The sequence below is a fragment of the Grampus griseus genome, assembly GCF_964374135.1.
Source record: "Grampus griseus genome assembly, chromosome: 9".
NCBI lineage: Eukaryota > Metazoa > Chordata > Mammalia > Artiodactyla > Delphinidae > Grampus > Grampus griseus.
In genome coordinates, this window is record NC_139003.1 from 28,320,394 (window position 1) to 28,344,078 (window position 23,685).

The window sequence follows — 23,685 nt, forward strand, 5'->3', positions numbered from 1 at the left end:
TGTCGGGTAAGGTGTTATTCTCATAAAAACATCTTCTTTCAAAACAAATGTATTTTTTATTTTCCATAAAAGTTAAAATTACATGCTAAAACAGAGTTAACCACAACACAAAACAATATCAGAAGACTCACAGAGTAAGACCAGATGATGAGCTGCAACATTAAACTAAACAATTACACAGAACTAGAAAACTGACTCAGTAGTAAAATATAAAAATCTACAATTATAAATATAAATTTGGTCCATGGAGATGCTAGAGCAGTATTTACAGTAAGTATCAGATTATTTCTACTTTAGGTGAATACTGTGGTTGTAAAATGTTGAATATCATAGGGAACAGAGTGTTTTATTTACAGTATACTATATTAAAAGTTATATTTCTAGCAAACCTGACGATTGCTACAAATACAGCTAAAAATTTGACACTAAAAACAAACATGTTTTCTGTAGTTGGGAATTCCTAATATCTATAAATTGAAATTCTCTGTTAAAATCAATATTAAAAAAAGATACCACAATTCCATTCTTAGAAATACGGTAAATTTCAATCATTTTAGTTTAAACACAATAAGTGAATCACAAGAAGTTTTGCAAAAAGGCACACATTGTTAATGATGTAAACTTGGCAGCAGAATCCTATGCCATGATAGTTACTGTCAGGTGATGTGAAGTAAACAGATAACAGAAGAACTGGACTAATTTTCCTGTCTAATTTTAGAAAGAGGAAAGCAATGTCCAGATGTGGACTCTTCTCACCCTTTTCCATGTTAAACTAAAGACTCTAAGCTCTCGGCTATATTTCCATCAGGCAACGCTGCGCCATTACTGTCCAGAGAGGTGGACGGATTCTCTTCCTGCCTGGTGCTCACAAGGCTGAGGACTGCTTTGTAGAGAAATTGATACTGCTCCTGGAGAACAGAGAATGGGAGGTCAGAAACAGAAAGCTCGCTGAAGACATACGTTTGTAAAAAGAAGCAAGGTTTTTAGTCACCCTTTGCCACTGTCATAGAAAGGCGTGTTAAGGGCTCTGTTATAATCAGCAGAGGCACCCCATCCGTATTAATGTCTCTTTCTGATTAAATTTAAAGTGGCTCTATAATTAGCCAACATTCATTGACCTAGAACACTGGCCCACTACATTTGCCAATGGTAAGCACTCCATTCTTACTCATTTACTTCATGGAATCAGAAGGTGATGTGATGAGGTTCTGATACTGATTTATCAACTTGTGTGTAAACCTTTTGGCACTAGGCTCCTGTAACCCACTAAGTTATTCATTTTCCTTTCTCCTTTTGTTACAAAATCTGTTGGGTTTGTCTATTTATGAAGAGGTCTCAGGACTGCACTGTCAGCCCAGGAACTCATGAGGAATGCAGGCCTTTCACAAGACCCACTGTTTACCAAGTATCCTTCACACTCTACCAGCCCGATGGGTCTTATGTCCTGCTTGGTGAGAAGGAGAGTGTGTGCCTGTGTACCCTGCTGTGGTCTCATGGTAGAGACACACAGAAGAATAAAGTAGTCGTTCTCTTACAGATGCCAACTTGGGGATAGTGAGGTGGGGGAAGGTAGTTGCAAAGGACATGAGCAAGTGGCTGGCTCCATAGTAGAAAATCATTAGGACCACACGTCTCATTAAATGCATTTGTGAAACCTGGGTATAAGTTTAGTCCGCCGAAAGAAATTTCATACAAGACAAGCTTGATACAACTCAACTCTCCTGAATGAGACTTTCAATAAGGGCTCCTCTGAAGTGCATGTGCACAAGGGTTACCTTACTCTCTGGCAGCTGGTCTGGGCTAGAGCTTTGAAGATGGACCCTTTATAAGGCCCTTACACGTACCCAGACTAGGAAGCTGGAAGTGAGCCTATGACCTCTGCATCCACCTAAGCTTCTCCCACTGGGGCATTTGCACAAAGTTCCCTATTGTCTTTCTAGCTCTTGTTTCTATAATAAAAAAACTTCCAAATTATTCTCAGAGTTGAGACATTTTTCCAGATGTGCTATGCTCTTTCTTGATTGTACGAGTGTCTCTCTCTCTCTCTCTTTTCAAAACTATCCCCAGAATTAGCTACTTCTTAAGTTCAGAAAATGAATTTGGCTTGAGAAAAAGGTGAACAGCTGAAGTCTATCTTCTGACTCTTCTTTGAGGCTATGTAGAGCCCTAACCCCGGGAAAATAACTATTTATTTTGTTGGATAAATCAGATTAGTTGGTGCTTCTACTGAGGATACGTTTCAGAATTACAATAAGTCTTGCAAAAGGCACACAATGAAATTTTAAAATTTTGATCCATCAATTTTCTGGAAACTAAACTTCAAATGTTTATTGTTCCAGTTCTATGGATTGCAAACTGAACATAATTCAGCTTGAAAACTACATGCTAACATTATCAATGTGATCTTTTTTGATACAGGACAAAACGATTTTGGTAGCCTCTAGAAAGTGACTTGTGCTCTAATGAGAAAAGTTTGGTTCGCTGCTTTATTACTTACAGCATCAGCAAAGACTCCTGGCCTCATCAAATTGATCATCTTGGCTACCTGGTAAACATCCACTGAATTTTCTTTTTCTAGTTGGTGCATAAGGGTTGTCAGAGCACAGAAAGTTCCTGCTGTCACTCCTCCATGCCTGGAAACAAATGGAAGGAACAAAGACTCCATTCAGATGCAGCACATGTTCACATCTGAAACTCACAGAGCACATGGCCTTGATAATTTTGCAGTAAGAACACTGAAATTTTTAATAAATTGTCTCATTCCTTTATAGTGCATGGAACTGTGGTCTACTTCGAATCACTGGGGAGTGTTCATGATATTACTAATGAGACACTTTATAGAAGTTCAATATTTGGTGACACATTTCTTATTTTTATACTATGGAAGGGGTTGGCAGTAAATCAAAATGATCTGACTGAGGTTATAATATATATTATGTAATATTATCATATGCATCATATATAATATGTATTGATATATAACATAATTCCAGCATATGCATTTTTTATTTGTTCACAACTGAAACTTGGAAAGATCTATTGGATAAAATTCCTGTTTCTGGTAAATAAAAAATATATCAATTTTACTCCTATCCCAGGAAGCCAATGGTTGAGAGACGCCTCGCTGGTTAGCAGCTGAAAATTCAAGTTCTAAAACACTGACTCATCACACAAAGTGTTCTTAGTGTAGAATGCAACAGCAGATGCTTGTGATCAGGCACACATTTTCTGCCTTCAACAGGAGCTCCCAGAGAAGCGGAAAAAAACCCCAAAACTATTCTGTGTTAATCCTGTCCACGAGAAGCAGATAAGCCACCCTGGCTACACAATTCACGATTGGTCCAAAGTATTAGGTTAGTACAAAGACCACAGAAATATACATACACACAGAGAATGTCAGGTGTGAATTGATTTAAAGTGTGGAACTTACTCATCATGAACAATCATGGGTCCATCCCTGGTGGCAGCTTCTTCTTTGATAATACTTATAAGTTCAAAAGTTTTACTAATGGGGCTATCTGGATTTGGCCATTTGGGACACTGAAAATGCCGCACTTCAAGTACATAATCATCCTATAAGAAGAGATAAAAATTACTGTTTTAGAAAGTGTCATATTGGTTGGTGAGTAGATGAATTGAGGATAGTCAGGAATTATAGGAAGGCGATAAAACCAAGAAACACGCTGAGTGAGCAGCAGTAGTTGCAGCCTGTCCTCCACCATGGAAGGGAGAAACTGCCGCGACACCACATTTGCCAGGTACAGAGGTGATCTCTTTTTTATTCAAAAATAAACCTTGTTTGTGGGCTTATCTTGCCAATCAAATCATGAACAAAGATGTATCTGTGCCGATAAATTTAAACTTACAAAAAGAAATCTTCAGTTTTAAAATTAGTTTTAAAAATAACATAGACTTCTTCCTCTAAAAATTGTGAATCACTATATCGTATACCTGTAACATATAACATTGTACATCAACTATACTTAAATTTAAAAAAAGAAAAAAGAAAAAAATAGCATAGACTTCTTCAAATACCAGCATTACTCAGGTTTAACTAAGGGAAGAATAAGATTGCTTGACACGGTGTGGGAAATGCTGGTAAGGAGGATGGAGACATGGTTTCCACTCCAGTCTCAGTTCTGATCCTTGCTTATTAAGTGACCAAACCAGGTTGTGTGACTTTAAATCTCTTAAATCTCTGATCCCCAGTCTCCCAAAGTGGCTTATACATATATAAAAATTTGATTTATGACTGAACTGGTATTGTTGATCTATAAATGATACTGGAACAATGGTTATTCACACAAAAATAATAAAATTGGACCCTTGACTCACAAAATATAAAACATCAGTTTCAGGCAGAACTATAAAACATTTAGAAAACAATGTATTTGCATTATCAATTTTATAAGTTTTGGTCAAATATTCTAGCGAATACTCAATCTTCTTAGGTACCCTATATGTTTTACCAATTTCAGAATTAGGGTAAAGTGAAACATTTAAACCATCTAAAACATGATTTATTTTTTTTCTAATTGAGAAAGTCCTCTGAATTTCACATGCTTTACTCATCACTATTAGCATCTTTCAGTCTTTCACAGGAGTTGTGCAATAATTTATGAACTGTGCTGTAATCATAGAAACAGTTATTGACAAAGAATTAAAATTGGTGCCTTGTAGGTAATCAGGAGTCTAGTAAAACAACACTAGTTCATTGCACTGCATGTTTTCAAAGCAGTTCTTCACTTAATAACCCTCTGTACATGAGTAGAGAGCAGTAAGCTTTTTTTGGTAGGTAATATTTTTCCCATTTTATTTAGGAGAATACAAGGTAAGGACTTGCCTTAAAACATGAGAATTAGGATTAATGAAATTATTTTTTTACTCTGTTTATTTTCAGCTTAACTTCTATCAGCAACTGCTTTGGAGTAAAAGACAAATCTTTGACTTCCTGTGTGTGTAGAAGTCAGGGATGGTGGAGTTTAGTGATGGCTAATTGTTTAATGATTCTATAAGATTTTGCAAACGAAAATGACAAGTAAGGTAAAATTTATTATTTGGGTAATCTGTCTCAATTTGCAAGAAATCAGATTCCTTCTTTTTAGTTCTAGGAGAGATTCTTAAACTGGCATATATTTAACATGTGCTTAAGATGAAAAGTTTGTTATTTAAACTATGTCCATACCTGGGTAGCTTCTAAGATAAAATCTTGCATTATAAGTTTTTCTTCGTTAGACAGACATTTGTGTTCTTCAGCCATAAGAGTGACCTTAAAACTCTCACAATTTATGGGCTCATCCTTATTTGGCCAGTAAACAAATTCATCTTCTGCCTGGAGGATTAAAAACCAAAGAAGGTTCTAGATTTTAATAAAATGTTTAAGTCAGACTGTGAAACGAAGTTAACTGGTTGCCATAGACAATTCAACTCAAATTTTTCTTTGAATCTCAATATTTACTCTTAAAATATCCTAACAACTTTTATTTAAAAAAATGTAAATAGAAACATATGGGCTGACTTCCTTCATGATTGCAATTCTAATTTCCTTAAGCAGCGTAATAAATACTTAAGTTAATTTCAGCCTACTTTTATTTAAAACTGTCATTCAACAATTTCAGACCTGGGATATTGTATCCAAACCAAGTCCAATAATAGACAAGGTGCAACTTCAATATTAGTTTATTGGTTGAAAAAAATACATTCTTTGTATGCTGGACTTCTGGTGGTTGTGTCTTGATACCTACCCTGTAAAGAACATGCCAAAAATGACCTGAGGGACTTACCATGTTTTGACCATCTGGAAGCATAACGACCAGCTGGGCGTTATGGTCCCAGATCATCCTCCAGAAATCCTTGATGGTATGGAGAAGGGGATGTTGGGTGATGATGAATTCATTGCTCTGATAATAACCCTACAAAACCAAAGAGAACATAGAAAGAGCCTTGGCATGTGACTTTAAACATTCAAAAAACATTTATAGGTTAATGGTTACTGTCTTTTTATTTGTGGATTGTATCTATAAATAATAATGTGATTATTATAGCCAATGTTACAGACACCTCCTATATGCCAGGTATAGCACTAAACATTTTCTTCCTTTATTCCTCACAGTAGTACTATGACAAAGGGAATGTGATCTTCATTTTATAGGCGATTAAACTGAAGCTTAAGAAATTAAGTGCTGTGCCCAAGCTTACCCAGCTATCACCTCTAGGAGGAGACAACAAAAATGGCTTCTGGACTATGTCTCTCACACTAGATAGAAAGGAAATCTAGAGATTTTATATTTCTTACTTTTCACAAGTCCCAATGGCAGAGTGCTAAATTTCACACCTACTGGCAACCGGATACCTTTACACCCTGGCTGCCTCTACAGGAGAGGAGGGGGGGGTGGGGGGGCGGGCACCTTGCAAATGTTGCTGCAGAAACCTGAAAGCTGGTGCCATTGAATTAATCATGATTTCCACGTTACTGCTTACCAAAATCATGGCTCAGTTAGCCCCTTCTGCAATGGAATCTCTCAGATTGCATTCTTATCCCCCATGGGCTCATATGAAGTGTGGAATATTTTCATTTTTTATTTTTTAAGCTTTAGCTTCATTTATTCATCAAGTAGAATTCTACTCAATTTACTTTGTTTTGGTTACAATCTTGTTTAAGAAGCAGAAAACTTTTAAGTTCATATATTCGGATTTGAATGAGCAGGTTGTACATAATTAAATGTTTTTCTGGTTATTTGTAGATTCTTTGGATGGGAAGAGACCTTGAAAGGACCTCTAGCTTATCCTGCAACTTCAGTCAATATCCCACTTAAGTCATTCCAGGTAGGTAAAAATTCATCCTATTTTGTAAATCTTCAGATGTAATGTGGCAAGCTTTGTAGGTAATATTTTCCAGCATTTAATTATTTTCTTGACAAGAACAGTCTGTCTTCTATCTAACCAGCACACAATGCAATATTTATATTTGTTCTCTTAACCCATTCTCAATTTTTGAGTAAAAATATCTGCTTCCTATAGTATTAAGATGCCCCTATTTTAAGTGTGGCATGCTTTTAGATGCCACCTCCACACATCTCCCTGTTTCTTGCATGGATATACCTTAGTATTTTCTAGATAAACAGAACAGTGATTTTGGCACGGGGATTAGGACTCTTTCATCTGAAGGCAAACTCTGTGATTGATTGACCTAAAATGGAAATGAAGGTCACACAACAGCTACTAAAGCACTCATCCCTCTGATAGTAGATCTAAATGCAGAAAGAAAGTATTGTATCTTTAGAAATCCAAGTCCCCAAATGAGCCCAGTTTGCAGGGTGAGAACCGTGCTGCAAACCTGGAGTGGTAATGTGAACGAGACTGGACTTTGCTAACGCTAGTGTATCCTGGGTCTGTAGGGAATCTGCTTTGGTGAATGAAATGGAGCTGCTTAGAAGGGTGAGTGGATGTTTTGTATCTACTCATGGTGAGTTTGGTTCCCACATCTACTCATTGTCTTGATTAAGAGTTCTCCAGTCCCAGCACACACAAAAACATCAAGGAATGCTGTGATTCTATCGCTGCTGTGGGCTGTGAGTCTGTAGTCATCAGATACGACTCATGTCCACCTGTGGTGCCTCCCGTATCTGCCAGTCACTGCTTTGGGCAGCCCACTCTGGTTTTTTTGTTGTTGTTTGTTTTGTTTTTTGCTTTTTTGTTTTGTTTTGTTTTTTGTGGTACGCGGGCCCCCACTGTTGTGGCCTCTCCCATTGCGGAGCACAGGCTCCAGACACGCAGGCTCAGTGGCCATGGCTCACGGGCCCAGCCGCTCTGCGGCATGTGGGATCTTCCCGGACCGGGGCACGAACCCGTGTCCCCTGCATCGGCAGGCAGACTCTCAACCACTGCGCCACCAGGGAAGCCCCCCACTCTGGTTTTGATTCTGATAACGCAAGCTGCAGCAGTCTCCCCAGTGGCTCTCTGACTTACCATGATGTAGGAGGCATTGATGTAGTCTGTGCCTTCCCCACTCAGGGATGAAATGCCAACTCTGGATCTTTCCACTGGGAATACAGAACATTCATCATAAACAAGTAAGCTCTTAGCACTGTATCTCCTCCCCGCCCCTGCAAATGGCAAAACATAGCTGCATTTTGCAAGTAGAGTGTGTTTGACTTTTAAGCTAGTTTTTCTATGTATTTTGCACTTCTAGACGAAGACCTCAAGGTTTAAGAGTCCTTGTTAAGTTATATTATCTGGCATGATTAGAAAAATATGAGTGTATTGTTTTTGTTCCAAGATGTACAACTATTGTCAAATTATCTACAAGGCTTCTATTATTTAAAAAGTGGGGTTTTTTTTTCTTCCAAAATTCAACATAGCTTACCAGGGATGATGGAAGATGTTCTGTTCTTTTCTCTGTTGCATTGCTTTAGGGCTGTAGAATAGTCACTCTGCTGTATATTTGATTGACTCAGGAGCTGAGAAAGGGTGTCAAGGAAAAATATAGATTATTTCATTTAAGCCCCTCAAATACACACACACACACACACACACACATATACACAGGAGACTCAACAAAGATAAGATACTGAATATAAATATATCTGACTTATTTTCCAAGAATTCCTTGAATTAAACTTGTTCTGGGGGACTCCCTGGTACATCTATGTTCTATATTCTATACCAGGAGGGTTAAAATAAGCAGAGAAGACTTGATGTCTAGCTTGACTTGCAGCATTAGGAACCTTCCTCTATGGTGTGTGCCCTCCATTTTCTCTACCTAAATCTCACACTGCAGCTGGGAGATAAATTGCACGTGAGTGTGTATGTATGTGTGTGTGCACATATATATGCATATAGTTGGATTTTATTCATTATTTTAGTACTCAATCACACGAATTATCTACTTGTTATTTATCTATTCCCCAGTTAGTGAATGTTTGGGTTATTTCCAATGTTTTGCTATTTCAAACTTTGTAGCAATGAATATCCCTTGTATATTTCTTAATGTGCACACATGTGAGGGTTTCTATAAAGAATTAGGCGTCACTGGTGTTTAATTTTTGACAGGCTAACAGATGAAAAAAGTATATCCCAGTTTTTTTTGTTGTTTTTTTTTGTTTTTTTTTTTGGTGGTCCGCGGGCCTCTCACTGCTGTGGCCTCTCCCGTTGCGGAGCACAGGCTCCGGACGCGCAGGCTCAGCGGCCATAGCTCACGGGCCCAGCCGCTCCACGGCATGTGGGATCTTCCCGGACCGGGGCACGATCCCGTGTCCCCTGCATCAGCAGGCGGACTCTCAACCACTGCGCCACCAGGGAAGCCCCTATCCCAGTTTTGATGTGCATTTCCTCACTTATTGTGAAACTGTTGATTTTAGTTACTTCTTCTTTGATGATTGCCTTTTCATATTTCTACTTCATTTTCATTTACTAATTTGTAGGGGGTTTTGGCTATTAAATGTAAATCTACAGTCTGCTAAGGAAGTTGCAAATGTCTCTGTTCTCTTTAATCACACAGACATTTACAGCCAATTCAGTTTTTCCTTAAGATTTCTGTAATTTAACATTTTAATTTAAGAAGTCCTTCTCTACCCTGAAGTCCTCAAGAGATATTTTCTTATAATAGTTATAAAAATTTGTTTTCATGTTTAGGTATTTAATCCATCTTGAATAATTTCAGTGTTTGACGTGTGGTAGGAACCTAACTGTACTTGTTTCTACATGGAGATTGTCCTAATATCATTCATTGATTAATCCATCTTTCCTCACCAATTTGTAATGTCATATCTGTCATATAACAATTTCCATACGCACATGGTTCCTCTGGTTCATTTGTCTGTTTTTCAATATTAATTATTATATTTGCATAAAAAGTCTTTCATATACAGTACAAAAAATTTCTATTTTTTATTTTTCAGTATTGTTTTAGTGTTTTCAATTCTTTACTTTTTTTTAAAAATAAATTTTTATTTATTTATTTTTGGCTGCATTGGGTCTTTGTTCCAGTGCATGGGCTTCTTACTGTGGTGGCTTCTCTTGTTGCAGAGCACGGGCTCTAGGTGCATGGGCTTCAGTAGTTGTGGCTCGCGGGCTGTAGAGCACAGGCTCAGTAGTTGTGGCCCACAGGCTTAGTTGCTCCGCGGCATGTGGGATCTTCCCGGACCAGGGCTCGAACCCGTGTCCCCTGCATTGGCAGGCAGATTCTTAACCACTGCTCCACCAGGGAAGTCCTGATTCTTTACTTTTCAATGCTGAGGTGGGTTTCTGATAAATATTTGTTGAATAAATAGACATGCAATTCATTTCAAGGACATTTTTCTATGGGTAAACTTGAATAAATACCTTTTCTTATAGGACAGTATACACACACACACACCCCTCCAAATTTCCCTAGTTAGGATGTTAACAGGAAACAGAGTCAAATGTCTCTGTTTTTAAATTAGATTCTGATCTCATAATTGATATTTCCATTTTGATCCTGAATTGTCCAGCATAAGCGATATCAATTCTTTTATTAATTTAATTGTGTATGGGGTAAATCATATTTAAATAAGAAAACGGGTAATAGATGTATATTTTTAACTTAGAAAAAAGCCATCCTAGCAACATCACATTAATGCTTTATAGTTATTATCTGTTTCTGGAAGCTGTATTGTGCACTTTGTCTTCCTTAAAGTGTTCCTTTATGACTCAGCTAAGTTTGGCTGAATAAAACATTTCTGTTTTCCTGTCTGCAATTTCTAAGTTCAGCTTCCACCCCTCCTCTGTCTCTTACTCCTCCCAAAGCACAAAAGGTGCTGAACGAGAAGGTAAAAAGCCAGAGGGAACTCATGACTACATCTTCTATGTTGTAAGCTGCGGAAAAGAAAGAAAAAACTTCAATCTTGAGGTTTGTTAACTCTCCTGGGTTTTTCCAGGGCCTTCTGAATTCTTCCTAGACATTCCTTCTTCAGAAACTGGCCCTGTTTCTCTAGCAACCCTGAGAAGGTTAGTATAGAAATAATGGGGAACAAAATAACGCAGCCTTCATTCCTCTGGAAGATGACAGCTCTGCAAATCCCTCTATCTCCGCAGGCAGGTCTGGTAACAACTGCTTTCTGAATTCTTTGCTGACTGGTTTCTGGAAATCAGAGAGCTAAGCTGTGAGAGGTAGAACATTGAACAAACCATGCTCCCCTGTCTAGCCGACGTCCTTGTGACAGGGTGGGTGGGAGAAACTGGGGTTGAAGAAGCTATTCTTGTGGGATGGCCTATTCTAGTCTGGGGATTTCAAGTGAGACAGACTCTTCCAAAGAGCAGCACAAGCAGCCTGAGCACAGCACTCGTGGTAAAGTGGTCTGGTTTTCTCAAAGCGAGAAGAGCACTTACACCGTCTGTGTTAGAAGTTCTGCCTGTTCCTCCTGTTCTGTTCTGTGCCCTCCTTTCCTGGACCACGTCTGCATTTCTAGGGTTTCTGAGAACTTTCCCTCTCGCTACTCAAAATTAAGGTTCTTGAAATTTGCCAAGTGGCTTTGTTGCCTGTTGTAAAGAACACAACAAAGCCACTGGGCCAACAGAGCGCTCAGCCTGTCCACATGTCTTTGTCCACTCAAATGAGGAGATGCAGGAACATTCCAACCTGTGGTGACACCCAAGAGAGGGGCTTCCGAGAGAACTCACCTTGAATTGTTTGTCTAGCTTTGTTTTGCCTGTTGGTCCAGGAATGAGGATCCCATTAACATAGGCGTGGATGTGGCTGTCCGGGACCTCAGTTTCTTTACTAAGTATCGCCTCGACCAGTGCGTCATGAATGAAGACATACTGTTCCTGGCAAAGCAATGACAAACAGGGATATCACCTCAGGTTTTCCTTATATGTATTGAGGTACAAAAGTAGTATCTTCCACTGATGGACAAAAAGCGTTTTACAAGATGGAAGGGAGGACCCACGGAGATTGCTCACCAGTCCTGGCAGGACGTCAGATGGAGGAAAAGGTGGTCATCCAGAAACAATACAACTCTTTCCATCCCTCACCTCTTTATTTCTTGTGCGTTGGCGTTTAGGGAAGGAGATCACTGGAAAATTTGGGGAGGCAAAGCAATGCCCTCTCTGCTCATCCTTCAAACCTGAGACCCTCTTCCACATTTTGCACTGACTTCTCTACTTCTGATGGGTCTTCCCTTCTCCCCATTCCAGTTCTCCTTTTAGCCAGTCATATATAATTTAGTACAATTATCTATACAGTTTTTAACAGTTATCTTCCATTTCACGTATGGGACTCTTCCCTTGTCTTATCTGACTAGAATGTCATTTCCTCGATGGAATGAAGTTTGGTTGGTTTGGTGTGGAAGCCCACTCAGTCATATGTTTCTTATTGCTTTCAAGCTGCCATACATAGTTTTCAATTTAAATCCATTTTTATTTAGAAATAGTGAAAATAAAATACAGGTATGCAGAGTTTGTCCTGTGTCATATAGGGGTAAACGATCTGGGCTTAAAAAAGGGAATAATTTGAGCATAATTCATACTATTTAAATATGAGAATAAATCCATTCATTCATTACATGCAGGAAAAGCTTGAGGATTCAGCACGAGGAGATGAGGGTTGACTGATCCACTTACTCTTTTTCTGAATCTTGCCTGTGACCAGTGTCATTTTAAAGATATTCCCCATTTGGTCATAAAATAGACAAAATTTAGCTGGTCCATCCATGACTTATGTGCAAGTACCTGGTGTTATAGTTTGAATTATGCACGCCTCCCGCCCCCACAGAAGATATGCTGAAACCTTAACCTCCCAGGACCTCAGAATGTGACCTTACTTGTAAATAGAGTCGATGCAGATGTAGTTAGTTAAGATGAGGTGGGGACTGGTGTCCTTATAAGAAGAGGGAAATTTGGACACAGACACGGACACAGAGGGAAGACAGCCGTGTGAAGAAGGAGGCAGTTAGGCTGCCAAGTCCAGGGAAATATGAGGCTATCAGAAGCTTGAAGAGACAGGGAAGGATCCTTCCCTAGAGGATTCGGTATGGCCCTGCCTACCCCTTGATTTTGGACTTCCATCCTCCAGAAGTTGGGGACAACACGTTTCTGTTGTTTTAAGCCACCCAGTGTGTAGCACTTTATCACAGGGAGCCCCATGGGACGAACGCACCTGGTAATACAAACGCTGGTCTATCCAGCAGTTTAGGGACACTTCCAACCCTTAGCTAAAGGACATTATCCTTTTTATCATACCTCGGTTTGCACCAGGTAATTTCTTTGTGAACGAATGTGTTTTAAAAAGCCAAATATGTTGACGGCTCCTTCGTGTTGAATCTGCTGCAGCATACTGTCTAGCACGATGTATGTGCCTGTCCTCCCAACGCCAGCGCTGAAAAGCACACAGAGAAAGAGACTTCAATGTCAACATAAAACGCATTTGAGGGTTGGTCACTCCCGGCTGTCCTGTAAATTAATATCCTTCTCCAAGCAAATGAGCCACTTAGTAAGTAATTCAGCAAGACAGTAAGCAGCTTAGGAGTTACGCATAATGCTTCAAATAGCAAACAAAGTTCTCTTTTTTCTTTCTTGCTTACAGGTCAAACTCCAAAGCAATCTGATTATTCCTGTTGGAGACGTTTTTATTTTCAATTACAGTTATTATTCGTTATACATTATACAGTGGAAATATTATGTATCAGAGTATAGCAAATAGACATTTAATTTGAGAAGAATGAAAGCATCAGCCTCACCAGACTCTGAAAAGACAAGGTCTCTGGGTCTGTATTGTCAGGTAAACATGTTTGTAAAGGTTTCCACATTAATGGAAAAAAAGAGTTTGCGCAGGCTTTCAGCTGAAAATATCATTTCAGTGAGATGGTGAGGAATAAAGAATAACTTCAGTCATTTCTAAAGGGCCATTATCTAGCAACTTCTTCAAAGCCTCTACTGGAGGGACAGAATTCAGAGACAGGGATTCTTTTCAAATGCTCTGACGAGTAGGAAGTACTAGAGTGAAGAATTAGCACCCGCTCTGCACAAGGCTCTGGGCCTTTTCCATTCGCTAGGAAACAATCCCTGACCTTCACAGCTATTTTTCCTGCATCTTCCTGTTTCCCTCAGCTTATCCTCGGGCTCGCAGATAAAAAACTCAAGATAGGTCTCTCAGACTTTGAGGATAACTCCTGAGATAGGTAATTAGAATGTGTGAGATACTCTGCATATCAAAGGAAAACAGTTGTTTCTGTAAAAACACAGACGCCGCTTTGACAAAAGTACTCCACATAGAAATGAATTTGACTTTTGTGGTCGGAAAGCTTGGCACAGGAGTCAGCACGCAGTAAACAGTAACTGCTATTTTTGTTTTAACTGAAAAATATTAAATTAAAGCCTCTAACGCATTTTTCTCCTTCTCTGAAATATCATTATTTCTATTCACTCACCCAGTCTTGGAAATTAAAGTACCTGGGCAACGATGAATTGATTACACGTTCAATAGGCTATATTAGACAGAACTCAGGAAAATGAGAATGGGGTTTTGACCCCAAACTGTTTAAAAACAACTTGAAATATTTTGCTAAATTCCCCATACTTTGTGCACTTTGGTTTTTCTAACGTAAACCTGGCATATTAAGTCTACAATAGACTATTAACTCCTAGGAACAGGGGTTGTGTCTTAAGCATTTTTATCCCACGACGTTATGTTGTAACAAGTGCTTGTTTAATGACAAAACGTTGTTCTGCCTGCTTCACACAGTTAATAAGCTGAAATCCAATTAACCAATCAAACAGAATATTATACCTCATAGAAATACCTCGTGCTTTGAAGTATTCAGCAATCCAGTCCTGAGTCTGGCACACTCACTTCCCAGTCACCAACGTTTCATGCCCCTCAGTTTGTGAAATCATTCCCACTTTGGCAAAACCTTTGTTCCACTGATTCCCTTTTTGTTAGCATAAGCAATTCTATGGGCTTGGAAACCTGGCGCTGAGACTCACCTGCAATGGACAACAACAGGGCCTACTGCGTGGCGCTTGGCCTGGGATGCCTTTCTCACAAAGGTCAGTACGGGCAGCGAGTACTCTGGCACTCCCATGTCAGGCCACTGAGTGTAGTGGTACTGGGTGACCATGCGCCCACTGGGTCTTCCTTTCTGGGAACCCTGGAAGAGACCAGACAGCTAATCAGCTAATTATAGGAACACACATGTACGGGGTCCTTAAACATCAACTCAGGATTCATAGCTTGATGTTGGTGGTTCATAATGAAGCTAAAAAGGTACACTGTCATTTGTGATGGTTAACGTTATGTGTCAACTTGGCTAGGCTATGGTGGCCAGTAGTTTGGTCAAACACCTGTCACACCAGATGTTACTGTCAAGGTAGTTTTTAGATGTGATTGACATTTAAATCAGTAAGACTTCCAGTAAGGTGGATTCTGCTCCATAATGTCAGTTGAAGGCCTTAAGGCCAAAGACTGAGGTTTCCTGAAGAAGAAGGTATTCTAAAGACTGCAACGTAGAAATCTTGCCTGAATTTCCAGCCTGGAGTCAATTCTTAAAACACCCTCTCTCTCTCTTTAAATATATGTATATATACACACATACATATATATCTACATACAGGTATATGTTTTTCTAAGGAACCCTGACTTATAACTTGCTCTTTTTCTTTTCCTCCCCTTTTTCAGTCTCCACTATTTTCAGCTGGATGTGCAGTTATCACATGGGGCAGGGACTTTTGTTCCTGTATCACTGCAACCATTGGCACCATGACCAATATGGTGCTAAAGCCACATCTGGCATTAAGAGACTTGGAAGAAACTTTTGGGATTGAGGCGTACCTGTGATAAGAACTCTTTTTTTTTTTTTTTTTTTTTTTGCGGTACGCGGGCCTCTCACTGTTGTGGCCTCTCCCGTTGTGGAGCACAGGCTGCAGACACGCAGGCTCAGCGGCCATGGCTCACGGGCCCAGCCGCTCCGCGGCATGTGAGATCTTCCTGGATCGGGGCACGAACCCATGTCCCCTGCATCGGCAGGCGGACTCCCAACCACTGCGCCACCAGGGAAGCCCTGTGATAAGAACTCTAAATGCCTTTAATTATTTGTATTTTTACCCTGTTTCGGTTATACCACCTGTTTTCTTAAAAAAGGATTGAGATGTATTACTCAATTGATGATAGCCATCACTTGTGGACTCACCTTTTTGATCTTTGTGTTCCTTAGAGTAAAAGTCCTCACAGTGTAATATGCAAGCATTTGAACGCTCTTTTGAGTGACCAGAAAGTTCCCATACTCTTCATTCCCATCGGCAGGCCAGTACTGGTCACATTTTCTCTGCAAAAGAGAAAGTCAAGATGCTCTTTTCATATTTCAAATGCTTAGTGTAAGTCATCCCTGAAATCAGTAAAGATTGGATACCATGACTCCCTCATTCTTCTAAACACGTTCTTTCTGTTCTAAGTGATTGCAGGTTTGTTGTCGAGGAGAGCAGAGAGAGAATTACAGGGCTGAAAGAGACTTGAGATGATCAGATTCAAACTCCCCCCTTTCAGATGAGGAAAGTGAGGCCAGATGTACTGAGTCGCTATAAAGCCAGGACTAGAATCCAGCTCCCATGAATTAAAATCTACTTCACTCTGCATCGCTTTTCAATGAACCTCATTTGCTTTTTCTTACGGAATGAAGAATGCATTTAAATAGCAGGTAGCTTGAGTTACAGCGAAACTTTTTGACCTTTTAACAGTTTCCCTTAAGCTGTCATACTTACTTGAAAGGAATGCTGATTAGCTTCCCTGACTTTAATGCTGACTCTATCAAAAGCAACTTAAAGCATTTCTAATCACTATCTCGGGGATGGCATAATAGATGACCTTCATACCCTTCCTTTCTCCACAAGGTTTGTTATCATGACAATAACTTCCACATTATGCTCCCATATCATTCTCCAGAAATCTTCAGCTGTAGATTTCAGTGGGCCTTGGGCAGCAATGTAAGCTTTTGGTCTGTTGTAGCCCTGAAGAAACAAATGACAAATGTTTCTTACTGACAAATTTGTATGCCATTTTTATCTGCTCAGTTTCTAAGATCAGGAGATTTTTGCTATAATAGAAAACCATAAAAAAAAAAACTTTCAAAGCTAGAGAAACTTACTAGTACTAGCAAAGACAGCAACTCTTCTTTAGTTATAATTTTTGTAAAAAAAAGAGTTCTTGGGCTTCCCTGGTGGCGCAGTGGTTGAGAGTCCGCCTGCCGATGCAGGGGACACGGGTTCATGCCCCGGTCTGGGAAGATCTCACATGCCGCGGAGCAGCTGGGCCCGTGAGGCATGGCTGCTGAGGCTGCGCGTCCGGAGCCTGTGCTCCGCAACGGGAGAGGCCCCAACAGTGAGAGGCCCGCGTACCGCAAAAAAAAAAAAAAAAAAAAAAAGAGTTCTTTTTGCACTGACACAACCACTATTCTCTGCACCTCTAGTCTAAGTGCATTTAATCCAAGTCTGTTTACTATGCTTGACATCTGGTGCTTAATTGTGCTGCTTTGAAATATGTTTGAGGCATTAGGGCTCAGCTGTTTATAATAGTCAGGAAACCTTTGGTGTTTTCTCCTTACCCTCTCCTTGGTGGCACTGAGCAACGCTAATCATTAATAGCTATCCTTCACTTATTACTCACTGTTGGCCAAGATAGTTTACAAACATTAACCCTAATCCTTAATTTATATGCAAAATGGAAGCATCATCCCTGATTTGGAGATAGGAAACTGAAGCTCAGAGGAGTTCAGTGGCTTTCCAAGCTTTCACAGTTAGCCAATGGCAGAGCTGGGATTCAGAACCAGTTCTAACTCCAAAGCTCATATTCAATCTGACATGCACACTTCCTACTATGGAAGCCTGACGTGGTTGCCTACAACAAGCCTACTGTATACTTATATTTGCTACTCACTTCTTTGAATTAACTGTTCCAAACAGCATAAACCTGAAGGCTGCTAGACTGCAAGGTCAGTGTCAGGAAAATAACTGAGTTCCATTGGCATTCAACTGACCACAGGAAAAAAACCAGTAAGTTAGTCAGTGGTCTACAGTCCCTGGAGATCTCCAGTAAGTTTCACAAAGCTGGGTATCCTGAGAAGGGCCCAGGATTATAAAGGCTGGTAACTGGTTTAGAAATCATGTGTTTGCCTTTTAGCCAGTACTACCCTGAGAATTTTTCAGTCAAAATTTATTTATCAGCTGCTACCTACATAGTAATGGGCTAGGAGCTATGGGACATTCCAAATAAGCACTGATCCTACCCCTCTTATCTAAGGAGCTATAAAACTATCAGAATATATACATCCTACCTTGAACGTAATTTCTCAGCCTGAATTCCCTCCCTCACCCAGGAGATGAACCAAGTACAATAGCTTGAATGCCATTCAATCTGAAAACTTTTAGCTACGGGATCTCTTACTACTAATTTGTATTTTTTACTATCTTTCATTTAATACTTATTACTATTCTATGTACAATACCATGGTATAATAAATTCATAGTTTAACATAATTTTCATAAAATTTCAGTTGAAACATGCTTACATCCACATAATTGGCATTGATGTAATCAGTCAGTTTGCCATCCTTTTCAGCAAGTTGTGCAAGCTTAACCCTACTATGGTCATCTGTAATAAAAAAAAGAAAATATTTCACTATAGCATGAACTGCTTTTCAGCATAAAGTTCATTTATATTTACATAATAATTTATCAAATACAATTAAAATCAGTGCAAACATCATTTACTTTAGTCAGCTTTCGGAGGATACAGAGATGACAAAAATAAAGAGAAATACAACAAAATCCTCTTTCAAGGTTTCCAGTGTGGAAGGTGAGAATGGACATATACACAGAGAGGAATGTTCCGGTGTCAAGAGAGAGGTGCAGAATCCTAGAGGGACACGAAGACAGAAACTGTATTGGTTTGGGATGAAAATAAACCTTTTCATAGAGGTTGAATCCTGAAGTTGGCATCTTAGATGGGTTTCTAAAGGTGGATACAGGGGCTGTGAACACTGCACAGCCAGTGAAGGGGAGAGAAGAGTGATGAGGGTGTCAGAAAGCTCAGGAAGGATGGCAGCATGCATGGTCTGAACAGGAGGCTGATGGTGGAAGAAGTAGTAGAGAAGGAAGCAGAAGGAGTCTAGAAAGTTTCCATGAATGGTTACAGCAAACAGCTCTTTCAATGGAGGACCTCAAAGAGGAGCTATTGCAAAGGGAGGCAGGGCAACGACTGCCCAAGAACGGAGGACACGGATCCGGTACTGTCAGTGAAGAGGGGATGAAAACCGTGGTAACTTATACATGGTGCATGGTCATAATTAAATGTGTTGAAATGAGGCATTTGGGATTAAATTCAGTTCTACAGAGAAACTATATTTGGAGGAATTGCATAGTAAGAAAGGAAAGTGTCACTAGAAGGACACTTGGGGATTTCACTGGGCAGACTATTTTTTTTTTCAAGGATGAAGAAATGAATACAGACCAAACTATGACAAGTTAAAGAGACGTTCTGGGATAATAATACTTTGGTGACATTAGCAGTTCACAAAGATGCAGGAAAGGTAGGCAGAAATAGATGTGTGGCCATGGAAAGAAGGGTTTGGATGGCAGGCTACTTTTGCATTTTGGTTTTCAGATTTTCAGAAGGGTATTACTGGGTAAGTTTTCCGGGTTGCTTTTCTTCATCTCAGAGTAGGACTGTTATTACCTCTATCTTGCCAGGTTATTTCAGGGATGGAATGAAATGACGAATTCACAGTGTCAGGCACATAGTAGGTGTTCAACAAATGTTAATCTCTATCTGCTTCTTAATTAGCCGGCAGGTATTTTCTATTTAGCTTGTGGAGAGAATGGTCTAACAACCACTTCACCCTGTCCAAGAAGCAACTGAGTTTTTATGTGCAGCAGGATAGCTGCTTCTGTTGAGAAAGACAAACATGAAGCGGAACTTTCTATCAAAATGGAAAGACTGGTGTAAACCTTGTGGGGAAAAAAGACAGCATCCATGCAAACTACTTAGAACTGTGATCATAAAAATTCCCATTCCAGAAACTAGAATGGAACCAGAATTTAAATAACCAAGCTGGTAATACCATGTTCACATGAATCTAGGAAGGCCCACTGAATATATAAGAAAGGATATAAGTTGAAGTTTTGGGGAAGAATGAATTTCAAGAAATGGAGGGGGCTATAAAGGAAAATAAAAGGGAACAGATGTAAATAAGAGGTGCTGCAAGAAGACGGAAGAAACATGCTAATTTCATCCAAAAAAATAGGTAAACCTGTCCTAAAGAAAAGAGCCAGAAAGCTGCTCATGGAGGAGAAAAAGAGAGGTCAGCTAAGGCAGTAAAGGGAGAGAAGAAATAAAAAGAATGAATCCAATTAACCCTTTATCAGACCCCAGGGGAGAATGGCAAGAGAGGAGGGAAAACGGTAGAAGGAAAAAATAGAGTCTAAAGAAAATCCCATTTTATTAGTAAATTCACATCAAGTAGGGGGATCGCCAGTAAAAATAGGACTATGGAGTATAAATAATGACAGAAAACCATAAGGACAGATTTACAGGCCATGGGGTCTGAAGAAAGGACTGGATTAAAATATGAGTTTATTTTGTTCAAAAGAAACAGATGTCATTCATTGCAGAATGTATTTAAACTGGAGTGGTAAAACACTCTGTATTATCTAACGCAAGTCTCATCCCCTGACACAAAGGTCCTGAAACAGCTACACCGAGGTCTGCTGTCAGAGGACTTCAGGACAGTGAACTAAAAGCACCACAACGACAATGATAACAAGTCAGAGTTGAGTGAAGGATATACTTACAGGCAACAATATTTATGTATCGGTTCTTGTGCTTATTGTCAGGGTGATTGGAGCTGTCTGCTGTGATACCTAAATCAACAGTACAGCTCTGCACCTCCTGTAAAGAAATTGTACGCATAACGTTTTAACACACATCCTTTCCAACAAAGTGCCTTAAAATATACTACAGAAGACAAAAACAAAACAATCTATCCAAAAAAATTTTTTTTTATATGTTACAACTATTTCTTGGCTAAAAGAAAATGCAGTGAAATAATGCCTTACCTGGTAAAACTCTTTCAGTGTCTAATGAGGGAATGAATGCCAAAAAAGTAAAGAAATCAAATTCCACAGCACACGACAAATGAGAAAAGAAAGTGTTCATATTAGGTTTACAATGGAAAACCATGATCATGCAATAAATACATTTGTCAAATACTAACAAAACAGAATGTTTCAAACAGTTGCATGCAAATCAAAACTTCTAACAGCTGGGAACCTTAACATTATGTAAAAGGAAAAAAATAACACTTTTAAAAGGGGACAGTGGTATAATAATATGATGAATTTTTAAAATGCTGATGAGAAAAACCACATACTTGATGACACATTTTAACATACTAGGCAGATTTACTAATATTCAAATATAATTGTATTTGATCATGATAGAACTATTTAAAACTGAATTAGTAGTACATTTTTTTTGTTTGTTTATTTTGAGTAATTTTAAAGAGTAAACAGTTTCCTATTAGGTTTCCTATTAGGTTTCCTATTAGAGCTGTCAAAACATTAGAAATCTCCTGAAATTTTTTTTTAATCATATATACTATGTCTTTTGAAAACAAAATTTAGATAGTACTACTTTCTACATATTTAATTAGTAGACCTCTTTTTAATTAAAATAAAACTTCAATGGGTAGAGAAAAATTATTTCTGCCATTTCTCTTTTAAAATGAATTAAAATTCTTCCCAGGGATGTCTTCTATCTAAATATATTAGTTTGGAATTTACAATTATTTAGTACATATTAAGGTAATGACATGAAAGCTTTATAATTTTTGAGAAAGTATGTAACTTAAATATAAATCTGATTCGTCAGCAAAATGGCTCAGCCTTTCACTAAACAAGCTTTTAAGGCCTCTTCTGGAGCAAGTCATTCTGACTCTAGATTTAAAAACAATTTAATATATGAACCACTGAAAAGGTGAAGCATTATTAGTTATTAAGCTAATTACTAAGTTAATGAAAAGTTTTCTTTAATCAGACTATGAGTTAAACCAATGGAATTAAGAAAATACTTTTTGAGTAAAAATGTGAGGTTATTTTATTAATTTAATCATTATGAACTGCTTAATAATATTCAAAATGATTTTATAGTGAAAACTGTGAATCTGCCTTTGTATATATGCTTATCAGCAACTTTTACAATAAACTGTCTATTTTTCCTTATGGCTTTTTTTTTTCTTTTTAAAATTTATTTATTTTTGGCTGCGTTGGGTCTTTGTTGCTGCACATGGGCTTTCTCTAGTTGCCGCGAGCGGGGGCTACTCTTCGTCGCGGTGTGTGGGCTTCTCATTGCAGTGGCTTCTCTTGTTGCAGAGCACAGTCTCTAGGCATGCAGACTTCAGTAGTTGAGGCTCGCGGGCTCTAGAGCGCAGGCTCAGGAGCTGTGGCGCACGGCCTTAGTTGCTCCACAGCATGTGGGATCTTCCTGGACCAGGGCTCGAACCCGTGTCCCCTGCGTTGGCAGGCGGATTCTTAACCACTGCACCACGAGGGAAGACCCTCCTTATGGCTTTTAACATCTGGAAGATTAGACACATCCTTAGCATATTCTCCCTTTTGCAACTATGATTTTGTTTGATGGATGCCTGATAGTTTCTACAAGTTAATACCGCACCACCCAGTACCCTCTATTATGGTAGGAAAAAATAATTTGATGTTTTAAAAATATAATTCTTCATATTATTCCACTTTACTTCGTAGTCACTTCACACTGCTTTCTTATTCAATGTAGCTATGACTTAGACTTCTTTTAAGATTAAATTAGCTGATTTCTACTGTTTTTAATTTAGTGAAAACATATATTTCATTTCTCTTTCCTTTGGTTTCTTAAAGCTTTCTAATCTCTGGCATTTTCCTTCCATAAACACGTTCTTGTTGATCTGATTCGTGGGGAGCAGTTTCTGCGTATATTAGGGATGGGGTGTATCCTCTGAGCAGGATCAGACCTCAAAGGGCTCCTAAGAGGGAGGTCAATTGAGCACTTGGGGCTGAGGTAAGGAGGCAAAAAAGCTTCCTAAAGGGGAGAGGCTGGGGAGGGGGTGGGGATCCCTCAATTCCTAGAATGGAAAGGACTTGAGTGTTAAGTTTGAATCCCAACCCTGCTATTTATTAGTTGTTAATTAACTTCTGTGGAAGTTGATTTCATCAGCAATATGAATAGAAATAAAAACAAATAACTTCCAGAGTTGGGCGACAGTTGAATGTAGAAGCATCTAGTACAATGATCGGCATATTAGGGAGCGCTCAACAAGAGTAACTTTATGTTTCGTGGTTATTATTGCTAACTGTTGGTTTATGGCACCCTATTTTGAAAAAGCTCTTTAACTGACAGCTCAGTGGGCCATGATAAATTTGCAGTAAATTTCTCTGCCCCTACCATCTAAGAGTGTTTTACAGAATACTAGAAAAAGGTTCACTGATTGTGAAGTTCAAATGTTTTTTAGAAATGCATATTTTCTTGAGAAGGTGGGGTTTTACCTTGTATAATATTTATTATGCCTTGTATAATAAATGCTTCTGCATTTACACTGTTGTAGTCCTTACAATTAAGAACTTGTATGTACTTTGGCTGAAAATTATGAAATTTACTAGTTTACTATAATTTATATAATTTAGGAAATTAAA

The 23,685-nt window shown here is 38.9% G+C and overlaps 1 protein-coding gene across 6 annotated transcripts in view; it reads right to left on the reverse strand.

The window, feature by feature from the left end:
* Nucleotides 1-619: 619 nt before the first annotated feature.
* PTPRZ1 (protein tyrosine phosphatase receptor type Z1) overlaps nt 620-23,685 on the reverse strand; it is a 163,177-nt gene continuing 140,111 nt past the window's right edge. For 2 of the 6 annotated variants that reach the window (XM_082661903.1, XM_082661901.1), the window contains exons 16-30: nt 21,061-21,081; nt 20,797-20,893; nt 18,516-18,598; nt 16,825-16,959; nt 16,146-16,280; nt 14,944-15,107; nt 13,201-13,336; nt 11,641-11,787; nt 8,366-8,459; nt 7,969-8,042; nt 5,784-5,912; nt 5,186-5,332; nt 3,431-3,573; nt 2,498-2,633; nt 620-908 (exon numbers count right to left, since the gene is read on the reverse strand). In XM_082661903.1, coding sequence (XP_082518029.1) covers nt 768-908; nt 2,498-2,633; nt 3,431-3,573; nt 5,186-5,332; nt 5,784-5,912; nt 7,969-8,042; nt 8,366-8,459; nt 11,641-11,787; nt 13,201-13,336; nt 14,944-15,107; nt 16,146-16,280; nt 16,825-16,959; nt 18,516-18,598; nt 20,797-20,893; nt 21,061-21,081 — 1,782 coding nt within the window. In that variant the 3' untranslated portion in view covers nt 620-767. Of the gene's footprint in view, nt 909-2,497; nt 2,634-3,430; nt 3,574-5,185; nt 5,333-5,783; nt 5,913-7,968; nt 8,043-8,365; nt 8,460-11,640; nt 11,788-13,200; nt 13,337-14,943; nt 15,126-16,145; nt 16,281-16,824; nt 16,960-18,515; nt 18,599-20,796; nt 20,894-21,060; nt 21,082-23,685 lie in introns of all 6 variants that reach the window. The other 4 variants (XM_082661905.1, XM_082661902.1, XM_082661904.1 and 1 more) reach the window with 3 other exon arrangements.